Below are 24,432 nucleotides of genomic sequence, written 5' to 3' on the forward strand. Positions count from 1 at the left end.
TTTTAATACACACACACACACACACACACACACACACACACACACACACACACACACACACACACACACACACACACACACACACACACACACACCAGAAACCTCATTTATCCTTTCCCTCTTCCTTCATGTGTAGAGAGCTGCCACCGTGTTTCTTTCTCTTGCTCGGCAGAATGGGCAGTTGTTCCAGTCCTCTTATGTACTTCCCAGTCTTTTCCCCTATTGTCACTTAACTTAGACCTATATTTTCCTGCCTTTACCTTGTGACTTACTAATTACATCTTTTCTGTCTCCTCCTTTATATTGCCCTGTATCTCTTCCTTCTGTCTCCTTCTTGTCTCTTCTGCCTCCTCACGGCTTCCTGTCCAGTTTCCTAATGTATTTCCCCTCAGACTATCCCTCTGGTTTCATTCCTGCCTCCTCCTTTTTCTCTTTGACTTCACTCACTCTTTGGGTTATTCTAGATAAAATTGCTGACAGTTTTGTAAAACCACTTATAAGGTTCATAGTAAAGTTGCGGTTTAACAATAACATAGGCACTGCTGCATTGGAAAGAGGAAGTGATACTGCAAGATTTTAGAGATGCTTGGTTTGTACAATCATACAAAAACAAAGGAGATCAGTGACTGACAACTATAGCAGTATCTCCCTATTGAACATTGTCAGGAAAATTGGCACTTGCATCATGCTCCTTAGGTTCTTTTACCTAAAGACTGAAACCTGTCCTGAAAGTCAGTGCAGTTTTTCCTTGGGTTGCGCCACCATTGGTATGATATTTCTGGTCAAGCAACTGCAAGAAAAGTGTAAAGAAAGGTTCATATCACTGTATATAGCCTTCATCCATCTGATGAATGTTTTTGGTACAGTCAACAGACAGACCCTTTTTACTGTTCTAAAGAAACTGGGTTATCCCGCCCCCCCAAACTGTTGTACATCATTTGCTTATTACATCAAGGTATGGAGGCAACTGTAATGTATGAAAACAAAGAATGAAATACCTTTGACATCAACAGTAGGGTGAAACAGGGTGTGTCTTAGCCCCCATGCTTTTTAACATCTGCTTTTCATTCCTGCTTCTTTGTGCATTCAAGGACATCAATACTGGCATTTCTCTTCAAACTGGACTAGATGGAGGCCTGTTCAGCATCACAAGGTTTAGATCAAAAACCAAGGTGAAAGACCTGATACTGAAATACTTCCTATTTGTGGATGATACAGCCTTGGTTGCCCACAGTGAATCTTTCCTTCAAAATCTCTTAGACAGATTTTTTGAGTCATGCTGGGAGATCCTATACCCAGACATCACTCTGAGGATAAAACTCTTGGTGTCATTGACAGTTTTGGCTATTTAGTTCTGTGGAGTCCTAATCTTCAGACTGAACTGACTAACAGAATTAGAAAAGCAGCTAAGCATTTTGGGCTATTCCAGAAACGTGCATGGAATAACAGCAAACTATCAGCTAAGGTGAAGATGCAAATCTATGAGACTTGTGTGCTATCTTCCCTGGTTTATGGCTTAGAAACATGGACTACATATGCTAGGCACATCAAGAGACTGAACAGCTTCCACATGAGGTGCCTGCATACGATCCTGAAAATAAAAGTAGGAAGACAGAATACCAAATTTTTGCGGTACTGGAGTGCTCAGGACTGACACACTTAGAAATCACTATCTAGTAAGGGTGGTTGTGATGGATCAGCCATGTTGGGTGGGGAGGAACGGGAGGAGACTGTATCCCCAAGAATATTTTGTGTAGTAAGATTTGAGACCTATCTAGAAAGCGTGGTCACCCTCTATGGCAGTACCATGATGTGTGCAAAAATGACTTGCAGTTATTCAATATCAGTGTAGAAAGCTGGGAGGGGTGCACAGAATCCCATCCAGTCTGAAGGGAACATCTGGCACCAGATGCAGATCAACGTGAAGTGGCTTTGATCCAGAGCATGGAAGCAAAGCAAGAAAGAAAGCAGCATGCTGTAAACTTGGACTTCAACTCAGACAACACATGGATCTGTGACATTTGTAACTAGCTGTGTTTCTTGATTTGGGCTTGTTAGAAACAGATTCATCAGGCCTCTATGTACACCACGATCCAGAGAATCAATGGCTGCCTACACAGATCCTGTCCGGATAGAAATACTGTTAAGCATTGGCCATACTTTGCGCCATCCTGTTGGACAAGTAGCAACAGTTATTATTTACCAGTTTATCAGGACTTGCATAGTTCATGGACACAAGTAAAGATTTACGTTGTAACTTTCTTTAAACAGAAGAAATAGAACATAATGTGTGAGGTTGAGAAGGACTCTTAATTAGGAAATTATGGTCAGAGGCAATTAAAACAACACTTAGTCAAGGAGGGCCAGGTGTTAAACATAGTGAAAGATTGTTCATTTACACATACAAGCCGTATAAACAGCCTCACTATTTTCCCTTTCTCTGTCTTTTAAAAAGAGAAAAGACTTGATGAATGACTAGGCAAGGGACATTCATACCATATGAATACTTAAGATAGAATTGATAACAATACACAACTGGCATGAACACCACATGCCCCCCGAGGCTGGGGGGGGCACGGCGAGCTCCCACAGGCGGTGGGGCCGCTCTTGGCGGTGGGAGCGTGGCGGTGGCAAGTGGGGAGCACCTGCAGGCAGCTGTGGCACGGTTGGTGGCAGTGGGAGGTGGTGGCGAGCGCTGACTGGCAGTTAGCAATCACCTGCAGATGCTGTCAGCAGCAGCAGCAATCATGGACCACCTGCAGACACCACCAGTGGAAGGTGGCAAGTGCTGACTGCCTGCAGGCTGGTGGTACCTTTTCACAGGGGGTGTACCGCCACACTCAGGAGCTGCACATGCATCTGCGTGCACCCCTTACACATTAACAGTGATGACTGGGGCTCAGGGCACTACAGTAATATAAGTAATGCAGGAGGGGGGATAGAATGGGCAATTTTTAATAAACATACTGAGGGGAGTTAGAGGGAAGAACCGGAAATTTTGTCAATTTTTTTTGCCCCGACTAAATATATGTTGAGTACTTGAACGATACTCAGCTTTGTTCATGGAAATGATACAAGATCTTCAATTTCTATATTAAAATTATCATTCTAATGATATGACTAAATAATTCTGAGAAATGAAAATAATCTTCTGTTTATCTTGCAGAGAATGCAGAATCGATTGACCTCAAACAGTTTTTTGACCTCCACTTTTCACATATATACTACGTGTTCTTTGAAAATTTCGTGACTATTGAAGTAGGTCTCAAACAAAAAGGTAATAATTTCAAATTTGATATTTGAAATCTGTAAAGCATACAGATTTCTGGCAATCGTGCTTGTTAACACTTTCAAGCAGACAGGCCCTTGAACATAAATGCTGCAGTTAGTTGTTTGGGACCCTTCATTAGGGTGGAGCAATTCAACACAAGTAGCAGTTGCAACCTTCTTGATCCAGGAAGAGGAAAGTGTCTGCTATTCAGAGAGGTGGGAGGACAAAGTCTGTGTATTGTATGGCCTTGCTGATTTTTGGTTTGTAATAGCTATTTTACAAGGTGAGGATCTGCAGATTGTAAAGCTGGCTGTTCTTTGGTTTGTTTGTTTTTTTTAATTCAAGAATTCCTGACACATACATTTTGCAAATGTGCTATAATTTAAGATGAAGAGTGGGATGGGTCTAAAAATGTATTGCCTTTACATATTCTATTAAATTCTCAATTTTTCCTTTTATAATACCTCCATTTTAGAGATTGCTATAATAATCTGCAAGAGGGAAATTTATGAATTAAAACTACAAATGTTTTTATGTTAGTTTCTAACATAAAGAAACTAGCCCTGCTAGTGCTTTTTGTATATTTTATACAATTATAAAAAGTGAAACCTTTTGTGAATTACTTTGAAATGAAAAAATGAACTTACCAAAGTTTTTTTTTTTGTTTTGGGGTTTGTTTTTTTTTGATATCTAGAAAATAGTTGTCCTTCAGTGGATAGATTGGTAATTAACTCCATAATTTAACTTAGTTGTATGATGGGCACCTCTCTAGATCAGAGGTGCTCAACATCTGGCCCACAGGCCAAACATGGCCTGTGGAGCCTTGGAATCCAACCAATGGCACTCCCCTGGGTCAGAAAATTTGGTGGCAGGGGAGCAGTGTCCATTAATACACCCCATCAAAGTCCGAAACCCCAAGCCCCACATGGCTGGTTAGAGCTGGGCTGTGCCCCATTCCCCTGGCAGGGCCAGGCCATGGCCACTTCCTCTGCACCTGGAGCAGTGCTGGGTTGAGGCTGGGCTACACCCCTTACCCCTATGGGGTTGGGTCATGCCACCTTCCCCCCCACAGGGCCTTTCTCCGCGCTGGGTTGGCACCAGGCTATTTCCCCTTTCCCCTGTGAGCTGGGTTGGGGCTGGGCTGCACCCCTTTCCCCCTCCACGTGGCCAGATGGTGCCCACTGCACCCTCCCACTGGATCGGGACCACCAGTCAGATCTGCCTGTGGAAAAATCGGGCACTCTCCATCTACCTTGCAGTGGAGGGGGGTGGGATTTTGAACACCATTTCTCTATATCATAAATATTATTTCAGAAGAATTAGGTTATGATTTTGTTTTTAATCAAACTTTTTGCAATGGCAAGAATGAGAAATCTATTTCCAGTGGCTGGCAGCATGGACATTTTATGTCTTTAGAATTTGTCCTTAAATTACTTTTTGTGGATTCTTTTTAATTCATTTAGGTCACAAATCCCAGAGGGAAGAACTAGATGGTATTCTTTTTATTTTTGAGGTAAGATGATTTGAATCTTTTTATATATTTTTATAACTCTTATGTAAACAATAGTGATATAACCATCATAAGAATGACTTTTATTAGCACTCAAAATATTTCAAATTTAAATTTATTCACTTCTTTTGTCTGAATCTAATTCACTTGATGTGTATCTATATGAAAACAGAATGTAGAGTAAAATTCCAGAATATGCAAGATGAGTTAATCTTGCACTTTTTACAATGAAATAGCATGTCTTCTGGCAAGAACCTTCTTTACCTGCTGAGGAGTCAAAGAGTGTCTTTAATTGCTGGCCAAAACTCCTACAGAAGTGAAGTTTGCAATTAACATTCAGTAACTGCGTGTATCCCTTCAAGAAAACTTCCATTCAAGAAGCTTGCACTGATTCAGAAATTAATTCAATTTCTGATTTTTCTGTATGTAGGTCAGTCCCTAAAAAAGTTAGCATTTTTTCTTCCCTGTTCATGAAGGCTCTTTTGTCAGACCAGAAATGAATTTTGCAAGTTCTCTCAGCCCTTAATCGAAAAATAGAGTTCTAAATCTCAGATAAAATACAAGCTATTTTTACAATGTTGCACTGAAGTTAAGTAATTCATAAAATTACTTGGCCTTTCCTGTCAGGTTTCGTTAACTTTGTATCAGAGATGTCACTGACTGACAGTTTGCAGATAATTCTGCATAGTCTTTCAGCACAAGCAGATATTCCCAATAAAGAAAACAAGGAAGAGGTGAGGATGAAAGCATAACACCATGATGCCTTCTGAAATTGTGAATAAGCAAAAAGAAAAGAAGTCAGCCCCCCCTTGCACATTTGCACATCGCTTTTAAATGCTATTCAGCAGTTGTATTATCAAAGAAGATTGCATGCAAGTTAATTTGTCTTAATGTTTGATGCTTCTATTATGTGTACATTTATCAACCTAGTTTGTTGTATTTTGTTTCTGTAGAAAATTTTACAACTTGTTCCAGAAAGGATTCACCAGAGGTGGCAGTTTCATAGTATTGGTAAGATTTTATCTAGAAAGGAAAACATATATATGGAAATCATAGTTTATAAAACTATTTTATATGTAAAAGTATCACTGGTTGACTTAATTTTAATTTGATAGTTTTATTTGATTGGTACTATTTACAGTGGATAATAATAATTATTCATCATTTACATGGGCTAAACTAAGGAAACCCTTTCCCTGAGCACTAATATATTTTTAAATTATCTAAAAGTATTGGATCATAAACAGTATTGTACAAACTAGGTGCTTTATTAGCAAAAGAATTAATGCCTTTAGAAGCATTGCCATTTTCACTTGATTTATATTACTGATTTATGAGGAAGGTATAAAAGGTGATTTTTCTTTTTCTTCTGGCATTGAGTTGATTGCCAGGGGATTGCAAGGTCACCAAGAGTAAGTTAGAGGTTGCCAAGGACTTGTTCAAAAGGTGGTATCAAGTCTGACCGAGAACTCTGACATGTTAAGTTAAATACAGATCAAAGAACAGTTGCTTGTATTTTCTTTTCAGGTTTGATTTTAAAGAAGCTCCTTCATACTGGGAACTCCTTAAAGGTATACAAAAATACATGTTTTGAACTTTGCACTTTAAAGGGGGGACTGCTGTGGTGGGGGAAGGTATGTGTGTGAGGGTTCTTGGAATAAGTATTGAAACAAAAACAGTGAGACTAAGTTGTTTTTGTTTATCTTCTGCTCACTTGTATAAAATGAGTCCTAGCAGTGATTTGAGGAAAAATCAGTGTTATCTTAAATATAACATTTATATAGTTTATGTTTTTATTATTGCATACAATAAGATTATCCATTCCACCAATTTATATACAATTAGAACATAGTTTAAAAAGATGCAATGGACAGTAAAATGGGAATTCTTTGATTTTTTTGTCCTTTTATTCTTTGTGCAAGTACTGCAAATACACTTAGGGACAGACTTTAACTTATTAGTGTTTAAATTGTTGTGTTACTGGAAAGATCTATTTTGCTCTTATTTCTTTAAATGTAAAACAACAAACAAATAAGACCACAAATAGTAATTAATCTGTTTCATTCTTCCCACAAAAAACATGTTCTGTTCAAATGTAGGGTCTGACGCCTCCTCCCCATGACAACTGCAAATCTTATAAGAAGAAATTGCACTCTAACAATGGCCTTTTTTGGGGTTTTGTAGATTCAATGGAGGTTTCTAGGCCAAAAGAGTTTTTTATTAATTTCAGAAATGGGAAAGTTCAAGAAAGTCTCACTGCCTATGTCTCTATCTGTATGCTGGTATCTTAGTTCTTAAATGCATGCATGCCTTGTTTTAAATATAGGGGAATTATTGGATAAGTGATTCTCAATACGTTTCCCAGGTGATTTGCCAAGAGGAGAATATAGATGCTATTTAACCATCCAAACAAGCGTTTATCTGACAAAGGAGAGGCTTCTCAAATGTAGTTCTTAGAGTATCTGGTACATGTAAAAGATCTATTTTTCCAATAGTCTATTGATGCATAATACAGTCATAAAAGCCAGGAGGCTGTCAGAACGTATGCCAGCTGATTCATTTATTACTGCATATGCTTAGTATGAAAACTTTACCTAGTTAAAAAAAAGTTTTTCTCCCTTTAAGATACGTCGAGAAGGTGTGCGTCTTTTCCTTTTGTGGTTGCAAGCACTGCAGAATAATTGTAGTAAAGAACAGTTGTGGATGTTTTCCTGCTTGATTCCTGGGTTTTCATCACCACAATCTGAATATGGGCCTCGAACACTAGACAATCTCATTAACCCTCCACTTAATGTTCAAGAAAGTAAGTAATTTAGTAATATTACTCAGTTCTTTATATATTCCTATTCCTATGGGTCAAGGGTGGGCAATAATTTGGGCCCAGGAGCCACACAAAGTTTTGGCAAGTTGTCACAGGCTATATCAGCACTCCCCTCCTTTCCTCCCCACCACAATACATCACCAAAATTCTCTGTGGGAAGGGGCCGTGGGTGGGAGAGAAGAGGTGCTTGGAACCAGGATGGGCAGGTGAGGCTGGAATCATGGGACAGGGTCAAAGGGTGGTGACTGCACAGGCCCAGGGCCTGGGGCAGAGCTGCAGTCTTCTGCCTGCCTGCCCGCCCCTGCCCTGTGGGGATGTTGGGGGGGGAGCAGAGGGGGGGAAGGGTGCTGCTTGGGTACTTGGTCCCAGGAGCTGGCCAGGGTTGCAGGGGAGGGGCACGTGCAGCAGGGCTCGCCCAGGTGGTTCAGTCCACAGAGCTTCACATGGGGATGAGCTGTACACAGGGCAGCCAGTGCTGCACTCGCACCCATGCCTCCTGGCCTGGCCCTGGCCAGCATGCAGGCCAGCATCCAGTGGGGCTGCTCAGCTCCCCTTTCCTCTTGGTCCTGCCCCTGCTGCACCATTCTGGGTCAGCAGGAAGCTTCAGCCAGGTGCCTCTTGCCCCTGTGCGCACAGCTCTTAGGGTACTCCACATTGTTGCTGTACCTTGGTTGAGAATCACTGCCCTATGAGAAGCCAGACTGACTCAGTTCAAGGCTTTGCTACATGGCTCCAGCACCTGTCCCAAAGAGAGGGCTCTATAAACCCTCCTGCCATTCAGGGGGGTGGGGGGAGATGCACTATTCTTTGCTTCTACTTCTCTGTTCCTTGGGATTAGAATGGAAGGGTTTGAGGCTGTGCTGTAGGTATGGGTGCACCAACAGAGATTTTTGGGGCCGATATTTAAGGAGGTATATTGGTCAATACCAATCCAATATCCAATATAGCTGCCATCAGCTGGTAAATCCTTATGGTGAAAAGGGTGGGGGGAGGGGGGTGCAGATTAACTCCCCGTGGTGAAGGAGGGGACAGGGGCAGGCACTGCAAAGTGGGGTTTGGGGGGAACGTGGGACAGATGCACGGCTTGTGGGGTGGGGGGGCTCCCATTGCTGCTTGCACCCTGGGGGGGTGGTGCCCCCGGATCTGTGTGGTGTGGGGTAGAGCCGGAGCCAGAGCCAGCGCTGCATGGGGCTCTTCTTGTGGGGGGCTGGACACAGTTAGCTGTGGTTATAGTTTTGCATGTACTTCACATGAAAATGTAAAAAGTATGAAAGAGAATATATAGTTTTGAGCAGGTTTATGGACCAAACTTATTTCCTTTTAAATTGTCCTGTAGGAAGAGTTTTTCATTATCATCCATCCCTACCCCCTCTTTTTAAGAATCATTTTAATAATCATTGCAAACAAAATTTGCTTTAGGAAGCATCATATTTATTGATGAAATGTAATTATCTTTTTTACTTTTGAATAGCTCAAGTTACTATAGAGGAAATTACTCCACTTGTCCCTCCACAATCTGGAGACAAAGGACAAGAAGATCTTACAAGCTACTTTCTAGAAGCACTTTTGAAATACATGGTAATCCAGGTATGTTCTGTTGGCAGACAAAAGAAATGCGACCTTTTTTAGTATCTAAATAAGTATCTTGATGAAGCAAAGCCTTAAAGTTTTTCCTCTCTGTATGTCATTTCTAATTGCCCATAAAATTGGCTGGTTGAGACATTTCCAGAATTAACGTGATGCATACAGTCTAATTTGAATATTATCCATTTCATGAAGTAAATAATAAAACTTAATTTTGTTCTCCATTTAAGAATAAGTGGAAAATATATTTAAAAAATTAATTTATTAAAACTAAAATTTCTTTATTTTTTATAGTAAATTCTTCTAGTATAAAGAACAGAAAAATTCTGAAGTTTGATACACTTAGCAATTATTGCTAAAATATATATAACGTGTTAATTTCCAAATCAGTTTTAACATACTTTTTTTCTTCTTTAAAAGGTTAAGAGTTTAGAATGGAAGAACAAGGAAAACCAAGAAAAGGGATTTTCATTTTTGTTTTCAAATTTTAAGAAATACTATTTGCCTTATATTTTCCCAAACATCTGTAAGGAGACCAGCTTGTATAACCCTGTACTTGGTAAGTGGTATTTCAGCATTATTAAAACCATTATATACTCTGTAGTAATGCATCAGTATAATCATTTAACTTTTCTTTTGAGTGATGCTGCCCAAGGGAACTGTGTTCAAAGACAAAATTTTTCTTACTTTTCAGAACTGTGGTACCTATCTATAGTAGACTTAAGTTTTATTCAGTTAACTTCTATTCATGAAACACAATCTGTCCTTTTAATTCAAGTTTAGATGTTTATATTAAGTTGTTTTTTATTTAAACTAACACTTAATTGTTTATTTTTTTCATTTTAAGCTTTTAATGCAGCATGCATTATTAATTTTTAATTTACTTTAAGAGAAAAAAAGAGTTCTTTGGGGCCAAAAGAACTGAGCTGTGTTGGTCTTTGGGTGACAGCCATGTACTTGTGTAGATCTTTTTAGTATTGTATTCCACAATATTTTGTAAAACTTCAAACCAAGACAAGTTAAGATAAAGTGATTGTATCACTTAAAACCTGTGCATCCCTGAAACAAACGTTTAACATAAGCTAAGCTTGCCATGCCTCCATTTTTGCTAGAGTTTTAACAGGTGTTGTAACATTGGATTGGGATAGTTACCATGCTTAACTCACCTTTGAAACATTTAGGTCTGTACTGTTTCAGCTTTTGTTTGTGTGGGTTTGCATTCATCCACACAATTTGCTATAAAATGATAATTTGAGGTTTGTGTCAGCATAATAACTACATAATCCCAAGTGAAACAAACCCTCACTTGCTACAAGACAACTGGCATAATATCAGTATGGACATTGTATCACTTTTGTTTGAACTCTTAAGTTGAGCTGATCGTGAAGCCTAACCTTTTCCTTTAAAAGTCTCACTTTGTTTAGGAAATCTTTTTCTGCTCATCCCAATGTGCAAATAGACAGGCATAACTTTCTATAGAGAAAGCTGGACCAGAATTGCATGCTTCTTTTTGGAGCAGGCGCAAGATACTGGCTCCTTCAGACTGTGGAGCGAAGGGACAGTGTAAGCACAGCCATAGGGAAACTTTAGAAATGGAAATGTGTACAAAGAGATTGAAGAGTGGATGCTATTCAAAGCATCTGTGTGTGTGTTTTGGGGTGAAGAGGGGCTGGAAGTAGCACCAAGCAGAAGATCTCTTGCAGGCCTACTGTAGGGCAAGGTCACAGAGCAAAAAGTCAGGAGGCACTCTCCAGCAAGTTGTCCCTTGTGTCAGAAGCTTCACACCATTTTAGGGATTCCCCGCAAGAGCCTGAACAAGGAAATTGAGGTGCACAAAGAAGATGACAAAAACACTGGGAAGAGAAATGCTGAGACAGATGCCAACCCTGTTTTAAACAATCAGCTGCTATTTCAAACTCATCTGGGCCAGCGCTGGTCCTAAATGACTCAGAAGAAAGCAGTGAGGAAAGGGCCAAGAGCCTTGGTAAGTTCAGTAAACCCCATCCCTGCTTTCCCCAAATGCTTGCTTTTCCTGTCTGAATATGCACATCCCTTCTCCCTCTGTTTTGAAGTAGTGCCTTTTCTCATGAACAAGGACAAAGTAATACATTACTGCAAGGCCATTGTATTTGGTAGACTTGCATAATTGTTTCCATCAGTCAAATTTAGATATCAGAACCCATTGCTAGAAAGTACAATTACCAAATCAGAGATTTAAAATTTAATTTAGAAAAAAACTACTGCTCATTGTAAAAAAACAAAACAAAACAAAAAACAAAAAACAACCCCCCCCCCGCCAAAAAAAAACTAGACACCCAAGTCAGCAGCATCATAGTGAAAAAGTTTCCCTGCGCAGGTTCAGCTGCAGATAGCACATTAGACCAAGCCTTTTCTGAAAAGGTAGGTTTGCAAACAAAATATAAAGCAATGAGTACCCGAGTCCCAAATAATAATTGACTCATGCCATGTTGAGGTAGATGAGGGACATAGGGATGGGGTATCCTGAGCTTCAGAGTCCAACATTGCTTCTGGCAGGAGCAGCTAGGTGGTATGGCTTGCTTCTAAATCTTTGTGAAGCCCATCTGTGTGCAGGTCAACAAAGGTCCCTTTCTGTGTGTCTGTGGGGCAGTCTGGAAATTGTTGTAGCAGGAAATCTAATCCTATTCCTTGAGAATACTAGGTAAAGCTACTTTCTTTCCTTCAACAGGATACCTTTGTACACCTTTTTTAAGTTTCCATTGCAGTACCATCCTCATCATCACTAACCCTCTGCTGAAACCACAACTACCAAAATGATTCTTTGTGTTTTATTTGTTTTTCTGGCCCATTGATCAGTTCCAACACACTCCCTCAGAAACAGCCACTCAACTCCCACTCCTCATTTCCCATTAATTGGTCTAGGAGCAGAGGGGAGGGGGAGGAGCTTTAGTTAAAATGCCCCTACTGCCATTTTTAAGCATGGGGACACTGGTACATGGCATGTTGGAGTCTGGAGTGCAGTAATTACCACGCTCCAGCAGATTTGATTAATCAAGCCTGCTTCAACGTGCTGTAATTACAGTGCATCAACTCATGTATAAGTGCCAATTGGTTTTACGATATTTTGCAACTAAGTTCCAGCACCCAGGAAGTAGTGTGACTTTTTCTAATCTGCTCATTTAGAACTTTTATAGGAAAAATGCATAGAGTTTTTAGTCATCTTTTTTTTCTTTGTGTTAGCACTGTAAGTCTAATAACCTCTCTGTCTCTTTAAATCAGCGTCCGCAGCTGGATCATCCTTGACATCCTACAAAAAGTTGTGGAACCTCATGCCCTGTGGCCCATCCACTTCGTCCTATGGAAATACTATTTGCAAGGAACTGAACACCCTGTCCAACCCAGGGAGGGCAGTACCACCATCCTCAAACGTACTTCCAAGATAGAACTGCAAGAACTGTAGGCAAACTTGGAGTCCTCTCCCTGAGAACTGCATGTTTACTACAGTAGTCTTTAAGCCATGCACTACTAAGTTTTACTGTTCTCAGTACTTAAATGCCACTTAAATGGGTTTTACTATCATATATGTTCTGCTGAAATGTTTTTGCATGATGTTTGATTTGTTTGCACTGAATGAAAACACTGAACGAATCTTGCTCATCACACAAATAAAATCTTTAATTAATTGTTAAATTTCTTTCTCTGTTCAAAACTAATAGCCAATAAAATGGAGGCACTAAATGACCACCCCACTTAGCCTTTTAAAAAGGCAAAACTGCTTTTAAAAAAAAGTGTGGTCATACTTCTGGACACATCACTGCAATATTTTCTTAAGCCTTTACTCAGCTGAACAGTGGGTTATAGATAATTCCCTTGTATCTATCTAGCTGTATGAATTCAGCAATCTATCCACCTCTGCCTACCATCCTGTTGACAAGGCTGCCCCTTCTGCTTACCAAATTGTAGGCAGCTTACAGCAGTCAGCAACAATAATGGGGAAGTTTGGCTTGCTATTCCTGGCAGCTTTTCTCATGTCCAAAAGCACATTTGACAGTCATTCTACGCCTGTGTAGATCACCTCTTCTAGATTGCCTGTATATGCCTTTGAGCCAGGGGAACAGTGAATATACTATGTCCCCAAAAAGAGTTATTGACATTTCAACTGTGGCAATAGGAATGTGATATGTGGGGTAGATTGTCCCTGCTTGAAGCTTCTGGGACAGGCTTGTGTTCCTGAATATACAAAGGTCATGTACTTTCCCTCATCAGCCAGCATTAATGTCTTGGCTACTCTGTGACCTCAGTGTCTGCATAACTGGAGAAAAGGTATCCCCTCTCTGTAATGCACAATCTGGGAGTGAGACACGATTTGGAATATACATCCTTTCTATTTTTTCCTCCTGGTTTGGGAAGCCCATTGCTTTCTGTTGTTTCCTGCAGTTTATCTAAGATAAGTCATGACCCCTCTGTAGGAGAGCATGGTTAATGGTTCTGTACACATTAATGATAATGGCCCCAACTGTGTTTGACGGCAGGCTGACTTCCCACTGGTTAATGTGTCTGGTATTACAACCTTCCATGCTGATCTCCACCTGCTTTCTAGCAGCGAGAATAAGTTTTATTCTTGTACCTTTACACTGAAGAACTAGTGCAAGTTTGGCATGCAACTTCAGAAACATAGCCTTCCATGTTCAGAAGTTTTGTAGCCAGTGCGGATCGTCAGATCTTCAGCACAGTGCAGTCCTGATTCAGAACTAGTTTCTGAAGCTCAGAAGTGACTGTTCAGGTCAGTGAACAGCTGTAAAGTCGCCTGTGACTCTTTCTGTGTACTCTGCTAGCATTGATTGTTTGCCCTCAGATATTTCTGAAGCATCGTCATTGCACAAAAAGCTGCTATTTAAATTACAGCAGTATAGAAGAAACGTACAACCTGTTCATGGGTCTTTCAGGCTGTCCTGCAGCCTCTTTAGTTCCAGATTGATGGTGGGAGCTAGAAGCATGAAGAATTATGGAACTTTAAGCTGTGCAAACTAAATGTATCACGTAGAAAAAATAGACTTGTAAAACGTTGGCACTGGATGCCAGAATTCCTTTGTTATAACATCAGCCTCTGATAATGCGCTCTTCAGTGCATTGCGTCAGAAAGTGGTGCTGGGTGCTAGTGCATAATATACTTCACTTATGGTTTTTGCAGGTGGGGATTGTGTAGCTGCCAAAGGCTATTCACACTCCCTGCAGTGTAGTAGTCAGCTGCTGTCCCCAACAAAACTTTCTAGGGTCCACATGACCTTAGGACAAAGCCTCTAACGGTGTAGAGTGGTTGGGGAGATGAAATGCAAGCTGCTAACACAATCCTTCTGTACACACACTGAGTAGCAAGTAACTTTGTACCCTGGATGGTGGCGGTAGTAGCAGCCTCCCTTCTTGTGCCCCCTCCAAATTGACACCTGAAGCTCATGCCCTGCTTGCCCATATCTCTGAATACTACTGCCAGCCAGGGCTGCTGTATGGTCTTCCAACCTTCTGGTAAAGATAGTGACTACAAAATAGGGATCTTTCTTCATTTTATAAAGTTTGCTTCAGCAGACCGCTTGAGTAATTGCAAACACTTTTCATTTTTAAATGGAAGATTGACCATGTCTTCTTGCCATTTAGTGAAGATGACTTGATTACTTGGGCCAGATTCCAAATTGGGTAATTATAGTCTGCCTATTTAAAATTCCCCTTATTGTGACAAGTAAAATGGTGCAGTTGTTTTGCTGGTAGCTGTGGAAACACAGTTCCTAGATTTCTTTCCACATGTAAGTATGTTTCAATAACGGACCATGTAGTTTCTAAATATAATACCTTACTTTTAAAATAGCTTAGGGATTCATCTGGATAAAAATATAGTTCATAAATTAACCTTTCTTCGTTAATTATTACTCTGCAACCTAGATCATAAAATTGCATGTGTCGCTTCGTTCTCAAATAGAAAATGTTTACGTCCTTCTGAACCATTAATCCACTGTCTAACCTTGTGAAAGGTGCAGGCTTTTTCAGATGTGTTCTGACTTCTCTCAGTTATTGAGAGTGTCCATCTCAGCAGATTTTAGAATTGATTTATGCACTCATAGGAGTTTCAAGAAGTTAAAACCTGTATAAGTGAACTGGTATTGGAGAGGGCTTCCCTAGATTCATTTTTAATGCTTTATTTTCTTTACAGAAATACCACAGATGAGACCAAAGCCCCACTACATAATGATAAAGAAAGATGCTGAAACCAATGAAGCAATATATTGCACAAAAGAACCTTTCCTTAAGGCTCGTGTTATTGTCATTCGATGGTTGGTATCTTTCTGGCTTGAGCCAAAACCTCATGCTGGACCTCATATTCCTGGAGTAGAAGGTGAAAATGTGCCAAAGAATATTCAGGTATCACTAAACATACATTTCAAGTGTTTTTATACATTTTGAGGTTGGCTGATTTATTTATTGAAATCTCAATGCTGAGATACTTAACTAACGTAAGCTCCTTTTATAGCTTTCACTAACAAAAGACAAGAGATTTAGGAGAGTCTCCAGACCTGAATCCAATTTCAAAGGGTGTGCCTAATATTTAAATATTGTTTTGTTTTGTACCAGAGTGAAAACATAAAATGTTACTTCCATTTATGTTAACAAAAAAACTGCTTTGAACAGTACATTTTTGGTGAATTGCTGGAATACATTTAGGCCAGGAGCTGACATTACATTTTTCCCAGGACCAGTTGTACCTGTGTTTGTCCCGAAACAGAAAAGTCCTGAAATTTGGCATGTGCACACTTCACTATTTCAGCCAGGGTTTAATAAGTGGCTGAATGTACTGACACTTTTCTGCCACTGATTCAGTGATGTAGTCCCAGGACAACCATTCAGATGTACTTTGCAGGACAAACTGTTTTAACACTCCTTGTCCTGTGAACCTTTTTAGGGTTTGTCCCAGGACAACAGACATGGACATATGAAAATACTTTATCCTGGGAGAAAATTGTTTCTTCTGGAATAGATGCAACATCTGTTCATAGCTCTGCAGTAGTGATTCTCAGCCTTTTTGGACTCTGCACCCATCCATAACTGCTGTGAATTGAGAAGTACCCAATGCCAAAAAAAAATTACATATTATCGTGTAAGCACCCAAGTGGGGGTAGGGAGGATCGGCAAGGGAGGGACAAGTCTGAGCCTGCACTTACCTGCTTATCTCCTCACACTTAGCTTATCTCCTCATAACCTCCCGTCACTCTTCAAAGGATCTGGTTGTACTGAAATCACTGCCTTACAGTAACAAATTTCACTTGTAGTGCAATGCTCTTAATTTAATTTAGTACCCAGTCCAGGAATTCAGTTTCCATTTGATTTTAGTTGGACTGTGCACAAAAGCGTGCAAGATCGGGTCTTTTGTGATGATATCTCGGAAAACTCCAATAAATAACTGTCGCATTAAAAATTAGCAAATTGAAGGACCCACAGATTTGAATAGAAGTCTGTGTTCTAACTAGATGATAACCTGACTTCCTTTCAATCTGAAATCTAGTCTTTAATGGGTTTCATGGTTACGGTTTTCCTGTGTTTGTTACTGCAAGGTTGTCACACTCATCAGGCCCTGTGGGCTGAATATATAGCATGGGGCTGGTGCTTTAGGCCAAATCAGGCCCATGCACTAGCCCTGCACATCAGATGCAGCTCATGGATTGAGCCACGTGCTGGGGTTCATAACAAGACCCACGGGCTGGATGATGGGGTTCCACAGGCCAGATCTTTGACACTAGATAAGGGAAGTTTTGATGTCCAGTATGGGTATAATGACATGACAAACATATTATGCCAGGCATCTTCAAATATACTACAGAGGTTTGGATTATGTACCTTTTCAAGCAGAAGCCGTGTAGCTGTGTTGGCAAAGTGCTACCAGCAGACTAATTAGTACTCCTAATTAGTATGATACTTAGCCTTCTTCATAAGGTAGTACAGACAGGCTTCACTGTTTGGTATGGTGATTCAAAGAGCAGTATAGCATGGTAAGCTTGTGGTTGTAGTCATGCTGTATTTCTTAGGTTGTCTGTGGAATTTGTTCTGTGTTGTTTTAACAATTGTCTTATTATACTGCTGAAATTAATTTTACTTTTTGTTTTTCATTTTGCTTTCAGAGAGCAGCTGCTAGCATGGCTTCAAGGGAAGACAGTAAAAATGACAATGGTGATAGACAAGATAGAAATGCAGAACCAGAACAATCTCATTCTAATACTAGCACCCTGACAGAGAGAGAGCCAAGTTCCTCTAGCCTCTGCAGTATGGATGAAGAACACCTAACTGATATTGAAATAGTCCGTAAAGTCTTTTCTTCTAAAAGAAGTAATGTTAACTTTCTTACTGAGATATTTCGACAGGTAAATAACCCATCAGTGCATGTTTTTGTTTAAGTATAACTCTAATCCCATTACAGCTTTAAGTTCATTCTGTGCTAAGCAGCACACTTTTCAATGCAACAAAATATTTTATGAATTCAAAAGGAAAAAATACTTTATAATAATGAATATGAAAATCTATGTTTCTACTTCTTGGATTTGTTATAATTCCAGCAACATTTAACTTTAAGTGTAACTTTGACAGAGTACATTGGTCAGTTGTAGCAATATGCATGTGTGATATTAACCTTTAACCCTGGATGAACAGATGTGACAGTTGTGCCTCTTCAGGGCCGTCTATTAGTGGTCCCGCAACACCGATCAAGGGCCAACCGCCCGCCTTCACCTGCCACGCCTTGTTGTTATCTGCTTGATTGGAAGATCTCAATCAAGTGGGAGGCTGCCTATTTTCTGTCTTGGTGCTTGAGGCACTATCTGCGGCTCCTTTCCTCCCCTTACACCGCAGCCCAAGCCTCGCAGATGTATCTGGTGTTGTTCAGGTCTGTCTTCCTCTCTCTGCGCCACGCAGCCGCTCTCTGGCTTGTCCCTCAGCCTGCACCCTCGCTGGCGCCCTCTAGCTCGTCTCACAGCCCATGTCCCTACCGGTGCCTTCTAGCTTGTCCCTCACTGCCCGTTCAGGGACTTTTTGCCAGTGCTAGCTCTGGGGCTTCTCCCTGCCCCCGCTTGGCTCTGGGGCTTCTCCCTGCCCCCGCTTGGCTCTGGGGCTCCTCCCTGCCCCCTAACTCCAGGCTTCTCACTGCCCCCTGGCTCCAGGGCTGGGGCCCGTGCACCCCAAACAATGCTACGCCCTCTCCAGCGCCAGGAACCCCCGCACTACTGTGGAGTCCCTATGAGGCCTCCTCCAACCCCTAATAGCCTCACCCAGTCCTCCAGTAACACAGTAAAAACAAGAACACAAAGCCCCCGGGCTACAACATAAAAGCTAGACCGTCCTGGTCAAAATAAGAATCCATCCCTACCAGAAAGAGAGAGAGAATGCATCAACCCCCAGCAGGAACCAGGGGATGTTCCCACCATCAGAGTTTTCCCCTTAGTGCTGGCTGAGTTCCTCCTCCCTCGGCCACAGGAGGGAAACTACCCTCCTGGCCTTCTGCCTGGGCTTAAGAAGGGCTAAGCTCTGCCCCTTCCTGTCTCTAGGTTTCCCTGGTTGCTAGGGCAACCAGCACCTGCGCAGTTCTGGTGACTGGCAGCTGAGCTTCCCCCTTCCCACTAGGGGTCTCTCCCAAGCTGTTTCTGCTCTCAGTCGCAGGGCACCTGAGAGCTCTGCGACAACAGGGTTAAAAGTTAGAGTGATTTTGCTATATTTGTATCACTACAGGTTGGTGCTATACTGAATTGTTATAGTGTAATAGTTGCTGCATGGTCTGTAGCAAGGGCAACAGCTTCCCCCCACCAATTTGAAACCACTCTAAGTGAACATTTGTCCATGTTCTTTATTAACACAGCGGTGACATAATACTTCCTGAAGTGGATGGTATCTTTCAGCAAGCTGGCTTCCAATTGTACTTTTTGTCAAAGCTGTAATTCTGAAGAAAAGGTTTTACTTTCAGTTCTGCAGCTCTTAAAAGTTCATTTTAATGACAGTAGAACAAATGGTTATTTGTTATAATATTTGAATTGATGATTAAGAACCCTATTACCCACTGCTCTTTACAATTTCTACACAGAGAATGGGATGCAGCAGAATCTTCTGTTCAGCTTTTTCTTTCTTCTGATGAGGGTTTGTTATGAGGCTTTTTTTATAGACCCTCATCCTGCTAGCCTTTTCTGAGATGCTTCAAATGTGTCTTTTGTAGCATATTGATATAATATAGCAATAGATATATCTATAATTGTTTGCTACTAGAACTAGAGTGAGGATCATGCAGTTTAGTTCTAACTTGTCTCTCAGTAGTAAAATTGTGTGATTTTTGCTTTTGTTTGGGTTTTTTCCTACTAGGCATTTTTGTTGCCAATTTGTGAAGCAGCTGCCATGAGGAAAGTGGTGAAGGTATACCAGGAGTGGATACAACAGGAAGATAAACCTTTATTTATGAAAGAACCTGAAGAAATAATGCAGTCTGCAAATATAGATTGTGATGAAAATGTTGCAGAGCATAATTCAGTAGAGAAGGCAAAAGAGAGAGAGGAGGTAAAAAAAAAAAAACTTTAAAGTTTAAAAGACTTTTTTTTAAAGTTCCCAACCCTTTTTAAAGCATGCACTTCATTTAGCAGTCTGGTTGTCTATCGATTAAGAAAAATGAATGAAAGGAATCACTGAGATATACACACTTTTATGCCTTTTTATATTTTTTATCCTCAAGTGTGACTAAATAGAGCTTCAGCATATCATCGTAGCTGTGGTGCTGTTTCTTTCAGTCCGTGCCTTTGCCTCACATTTTTTGTCCCATTTATGTTGTTTATGCATTATTGTAGGCAAAAGGGCTAGTTTTATAACTGTTTTTTAGGGACAAAAACTAATTTAAAACAGGACTGTTCTGTAGTTTTCTTATTTCATATTTAACTTCAAGTGTGAGAGTTTTCAGAACTAGAAATGCAGGTTAAGCCTCCAGATTCTATGTAGTTCTCCACCCCCTCCCAAGCAGAAGTTGGGCATTTAACTTCTCCTGTACCTTTTGAAAATCTAACCCTAACTCCCTGGTTAGAATGGTGGAACTTGTTTTGACAGTGCATATATATTCTAATAGAATTTGACACTGTATTCATCCACCCCATCACAAGCTTCCTAAAAGAAAATTCCCTAGTCTGAGATTTTATATGCATTTTTTAACTGAACCTCAGTCACTTATGCTTGTAGACTTTGTAGTGAGAGGTACCTGCACAACCTTCATGAAACCCCTCATTCTTCTTCATGCTCCAAGTTCTGAGACTGAACCTATTGGTTAACATAGCAGGCATTTAAGACAGTTGGAGTGGCCATCTACAGTGTACGTTGCCTAGTCATGTGAGAGGCAGAGTGAAGAGAAAAATGATGCCTCATTCAACTTGTGTTGTCAGATGGTACAGACCCAAATGTAAACTGTTTTCCCAAAAGAATAAAAAAAAACAGAATGGGGAGAAATATAAAAACTGGATCAAAACAATAACTAAAATCAAGAAGGAATAACAGTTTACAGAAAACAGTAAATTTAATGCCAGAACTGTATTCTAATGCAAACAGCAGAAGTGTGTCTCAAGTCAAAGGCAGTTGAGAGGAATTAAGTGGAAGTGCGTACTACTTTTATGTCCTTTGTGCAAAGTACAAGCAAGGACAAGGACTTGTCAGCCAACGAGGACAAGCCAAGTATGAGCCAACAGTGTACTCTTGTTTCATAAAAAGCCAACAGTATCGTGGATTGTCTTAACATGAGTGTCACTTGTGAATCAAAGGAAATGATTCTTTTAGTCTGTTCAGCACTTGTGAGGCCTTACTTGGAGTACTGTATCCAGTTTTGGGCCCCAGGGTTCAAGAAAGATGTAGATACACTGGAAAGAGTCCAGCAGAGAGTGACACAATTTATTAGATGCCTGGGAAGCTTGACTTATAATGAAAGGCTGAAAGAACTAGGGTTATTTAGTCTAGAGAAGAGCAGACTGAGTGGGGATTTGATTATTGCCCTTCAGGTATTTGAAGATTGATATGGAGGGGATGGAAATAGATTATTCTCTATAGTCACAGGAAACTAGACTAGAATCAATGACCTCAAGTTGCAGCAGAGGAAATTTAGTTTGGAGATTAGGAGGAAATTTCTCATTACGAGGTTGGTCAAGCATTGGAATAGACTGCCAAGACAAGCTGTGGAATCTCCATACCTGGAAATTTTCAAGAGCAGGTTAGATAAATATTTGGCTGGGATGACTTAGTCAGTGATGTTCCTGTCCTGCGCAGAGGGGCTGTATTAGGTGGCCTGGCACAGATGCACTCCCTCCCTTTTCAGGCAACAACACTGAAGGAGCAGCAGCCAGGAACATTTTGGGCATTTATACACATGCTCCAGGAGTGTGTGTATGTGGGGAGGGGGTGCTTTAATTAAAGTAGCACTGACAGCCACTCTAAAACACCTGCAGCGTCATGTGTATCAGCATCCCCATGCTGAAAAATGGTGGCGGGGGCACTTTAACTAAAGCTCATTCAATGAACTTTAAAGTGCCCCTGCTGCCATTTTGCAATGTGGGTACACTGATACATGTGATGCTGAAGTCTGCTGGAGCACAGTAATTACCATGTTCTAGCAGACTTGATTGAGTCTGCTCTGATGCACTGTAATTACAGCACACTGGAGCAACCATGCCTATAAGTGCCAGAGGCAAGTAAGAATTCCACCCCCTAGCCCCTTACCCTCTCTACCAAGTGGCACTTCCCATCCCCATCCATCACTGCTGTTGTCTCTGACTGTCCTGGGGTACAGACAGGATGAAGCCCAAGAACATCCAGAGTCACTTCTTCCTACTCCAGCTGGGCTCTGCACAAAGCTGGGATTAGCCAGTAAGAGCAGTAACAGCAGGCATGTCCCTTCTCAGTCCCCTGAGCGTTCCCTGACAGCCAGAGAGCAGGTGCAGGAGAAGGTGAGCCTGGCTCCATATGCAGCCTGGCTGGAGCAGGGAGGGAATGGCTTTGGAGCTCCACCATCCCACCTTGCCCCTGGCATTGTTGGCGAAGGAGAAAGGAAGGGAGAGAATGTACCAAGCAAGGGAGGGAAGGAAGAGGGGAGGGAAGATTCTTGCCTGCTTGACGGACTTTAAAAATTAAAGTTCCTCAGTGCTGCTCCTGTGGTGCAGTCTGCCTGGTGTGGTGGGGAGAGGCAGGGAGTCCAGAGTGCAACCACCCCTGCAGTGCAGGATGCCTCCCCTTTCCAAAATCTTGGATCTGTTCATGTGCTAAGGTCAGAACATTCTGAGTTGTAAGTGCCTGAGGTATATATCCATTAACAGTGGAACATGCCTGTGGGCAATACTTGAAGAAATTACAAGTTTTTTCCAGTAACCAGCCACACTGTTAAAAGATGGTTGAAGTTGATCTGTTTTATTTTAATTCCATTCAGTGTAACTGTAAGCATAGTAGCATTTATATTGGAAAAATATTGTTCCATATCCTAGAGGCAGTGTGAGCCACAGGCTGAAGGCTAGATGCTCCAAAGCCGAGTTCTGTACCACATAAGCTAATAGCAAAAACTCCCATTCACTTTAGTCAGAACAGGATCAGGTAGGTCCTTAATGATTAAAATATGCACTAGTTGCATATTAATATGGTACCTGGTGTGGCTTTTAGCATATGGTCTTCATTGTAAGTTAATTTTAAACTTTAGTGTTTGCTTTACAGATGTTAACAGTCTTCTTTCCTTTCAAATGATATTGATCATTCCACTGATCAAGCTATCTTGTTGTCTTCAGTTTTTTTCTCTGTTAGCTATTCCTGGGAGTATTGTATTCTCTAATTTCACAGCCCTGCAAACTGTTTTTAGGCCTAGAAGTGCTTGCTTTTTCTATAGACCTGAAAAAAATGCACTGCCTACAAAAACTATCTAAGCCTATCCCAGCTATGCAGCTGGTCCAATATAGGATACTACCCACAGAAATTCTTGTTTCTCTCAAACTTTAAATATATATTTTCAAAAAATAATTTAAGGGGTGACTTGCTGAATTTATAAATTCTCCATATGAAAAATAGTTCCAAAAGAAGATGAGGAAAAGTAGTAAACAAAAACTGAGGGAAAGTTTTTCTCCAACTACTTTTAAATACTTAAATTTGAGCCAGCCTGCACTTTCAGTAGTCATTTGCAGTTCTTTCTTTAAAAAATGAATAAACCAAAATCCTACCAAAAACAAAGCTTGTGTAATTTTTATTTGCACTTGTTTCTCTATGGGAGTTTAAGAAATACTTTTTATGCTTCAGGAAAAAATGACAAATTCTAGTCACATCCAGAATTCAAGTTGGACAAGAAATGGCTGCTATCAGAATAAAATATCCGAAGTAGATATTGAAGAGCAAAGTGTACAAGCGGGAATGCAGTCAGTATTGCAGGTATGGAATACAATTATTTCCTAATTTTATGTTCTTGTTTTAAAGCATATTTTCTTTAACATTGCTTAAGTAAAAGTATTAAAGGAATACAACAGAGTTATGTTACAGAATGAGTCCCCAGATTTTCCATAATATTGTAGATTTGCTAAATTCATTGTAGATTTGATTAGTTACATGGGTGGAGAGTAACTTTATCCGCAGACCAGTGGTTTCCAACCTTTTTATGGTGAAGATCACTTTTTATAAGTGAAGGGCACCTCAGAATCTACCACGCCTTCCCCCTGCCTCCCAGACAAGCCGCCCAGGCTCTGATCCCGCTCACCCAGCTTGGTCCGGGCAGCAGGGGGCATGGCTCACCCTAGCCACATGCGTCCTGCCACTCCCGATCATGGAGCCTCTGACAGACTGAGAATGGCTGTGAGAGATTCCACAATCGACCAGTCAGTCAAGATAGCAGTGGTCACCAACCAGTCTCTAAACCAAGCACATGCGGTAGCATAATACCAAGTCAGAGATAAACATTTAGGAACATATTTCCTTATTTTTAACCATAGCTATTAATACTTTATTTACATTTTAATTTCAGTTTTTTTTATGAAATACAAGGACTGTAGGATTTTGGATGGCTACTTTTAATTAGAAATAGCTTGTATAACACTATTCTATGGTTTGCAGTAGTATTTGTTCTAGTAAAGGTTAACTAGAGTTGACAGTCTTGTTCCTGTAGTTGATATTTTCTGTTGCTGATGTCGGCACAGAGGCTGATTATTTTGAACAGTTCTGAGGATTGATTGTAGGGGATTTTTTTTCTTTTTTTTTTTTTTT

The 24,432-nt window shown here is 40.7% G+C and overlaps 1 protein-coding gene across 3 annotated transcripts in view; it reads left to right on the plus strand.

The window, feature by feature from the left end:
- RALGAPA1 (Ral GTPase activating protein catalytic alpha subunit 1) overlaps positions 1-24,432 on the plus strand; it is a 286,398-nt gene that overhangs the window by 13,725 nt on the left and 248,241 nt on the right. For all 3 annotated transcript variants that reach the window (XM_019518882.1, XM_019518883.1, XM_019518884.1), the window contains exons 2-12: positions 3,167-3,277; positions 4,735-4,784; positions 5,735-5,792; positions 6,309-6,352; positions 7,407-7,584; positions 9,074-9,189; positions 9,607-9,745; positions 15,368-15,576; positions 17,328-17,567; positions 19,546-19,737; positions 23,479-23,607. In XM_019518882.1, the coding sequence (XP_019374427.1) occupies positions 3,167-3,277; positions 4,735-4,784; positions 5,735-5,792; positions 6,309-6,352; positions 7,407-7,584; positions 9,074-9,189; positions 9,607-9,745; positions 15,368-15,576; positions 17,328-17,567; positions 19,546-19,737; positions 23,479-23,607 (1,466 nt within the window). The remainder of the gene's footprint in view (positions 1-3,166; positions 3,278-4,734; positions 4,785-5,734; positions 5,793-6,308; positions 6,353-7,406; positions 7,585-9,073; positions 9,190-9,606; positions 9,746-15,367; positions 15,577-17,327; positions 17,568-19,545; positions 19,738-23,478; positions 23,608-24,432) is intronic.

The sequence above is a fragment of the Gavialis gangeticus genome, unplaced genomic scaffold, assembly GCF_001723915.1.
Source record: "Gavialis gangeticus isolate Ggan-Ray unplaced genomic scaffold, GavGan_comp1, whole genome shotgun sequence".
Taxonomy (NCBI): Eukaryota; Metazoa; Chordata; order Crocodylia; family Gavialidae; genus Gavialis; species Gavialis gangeticus.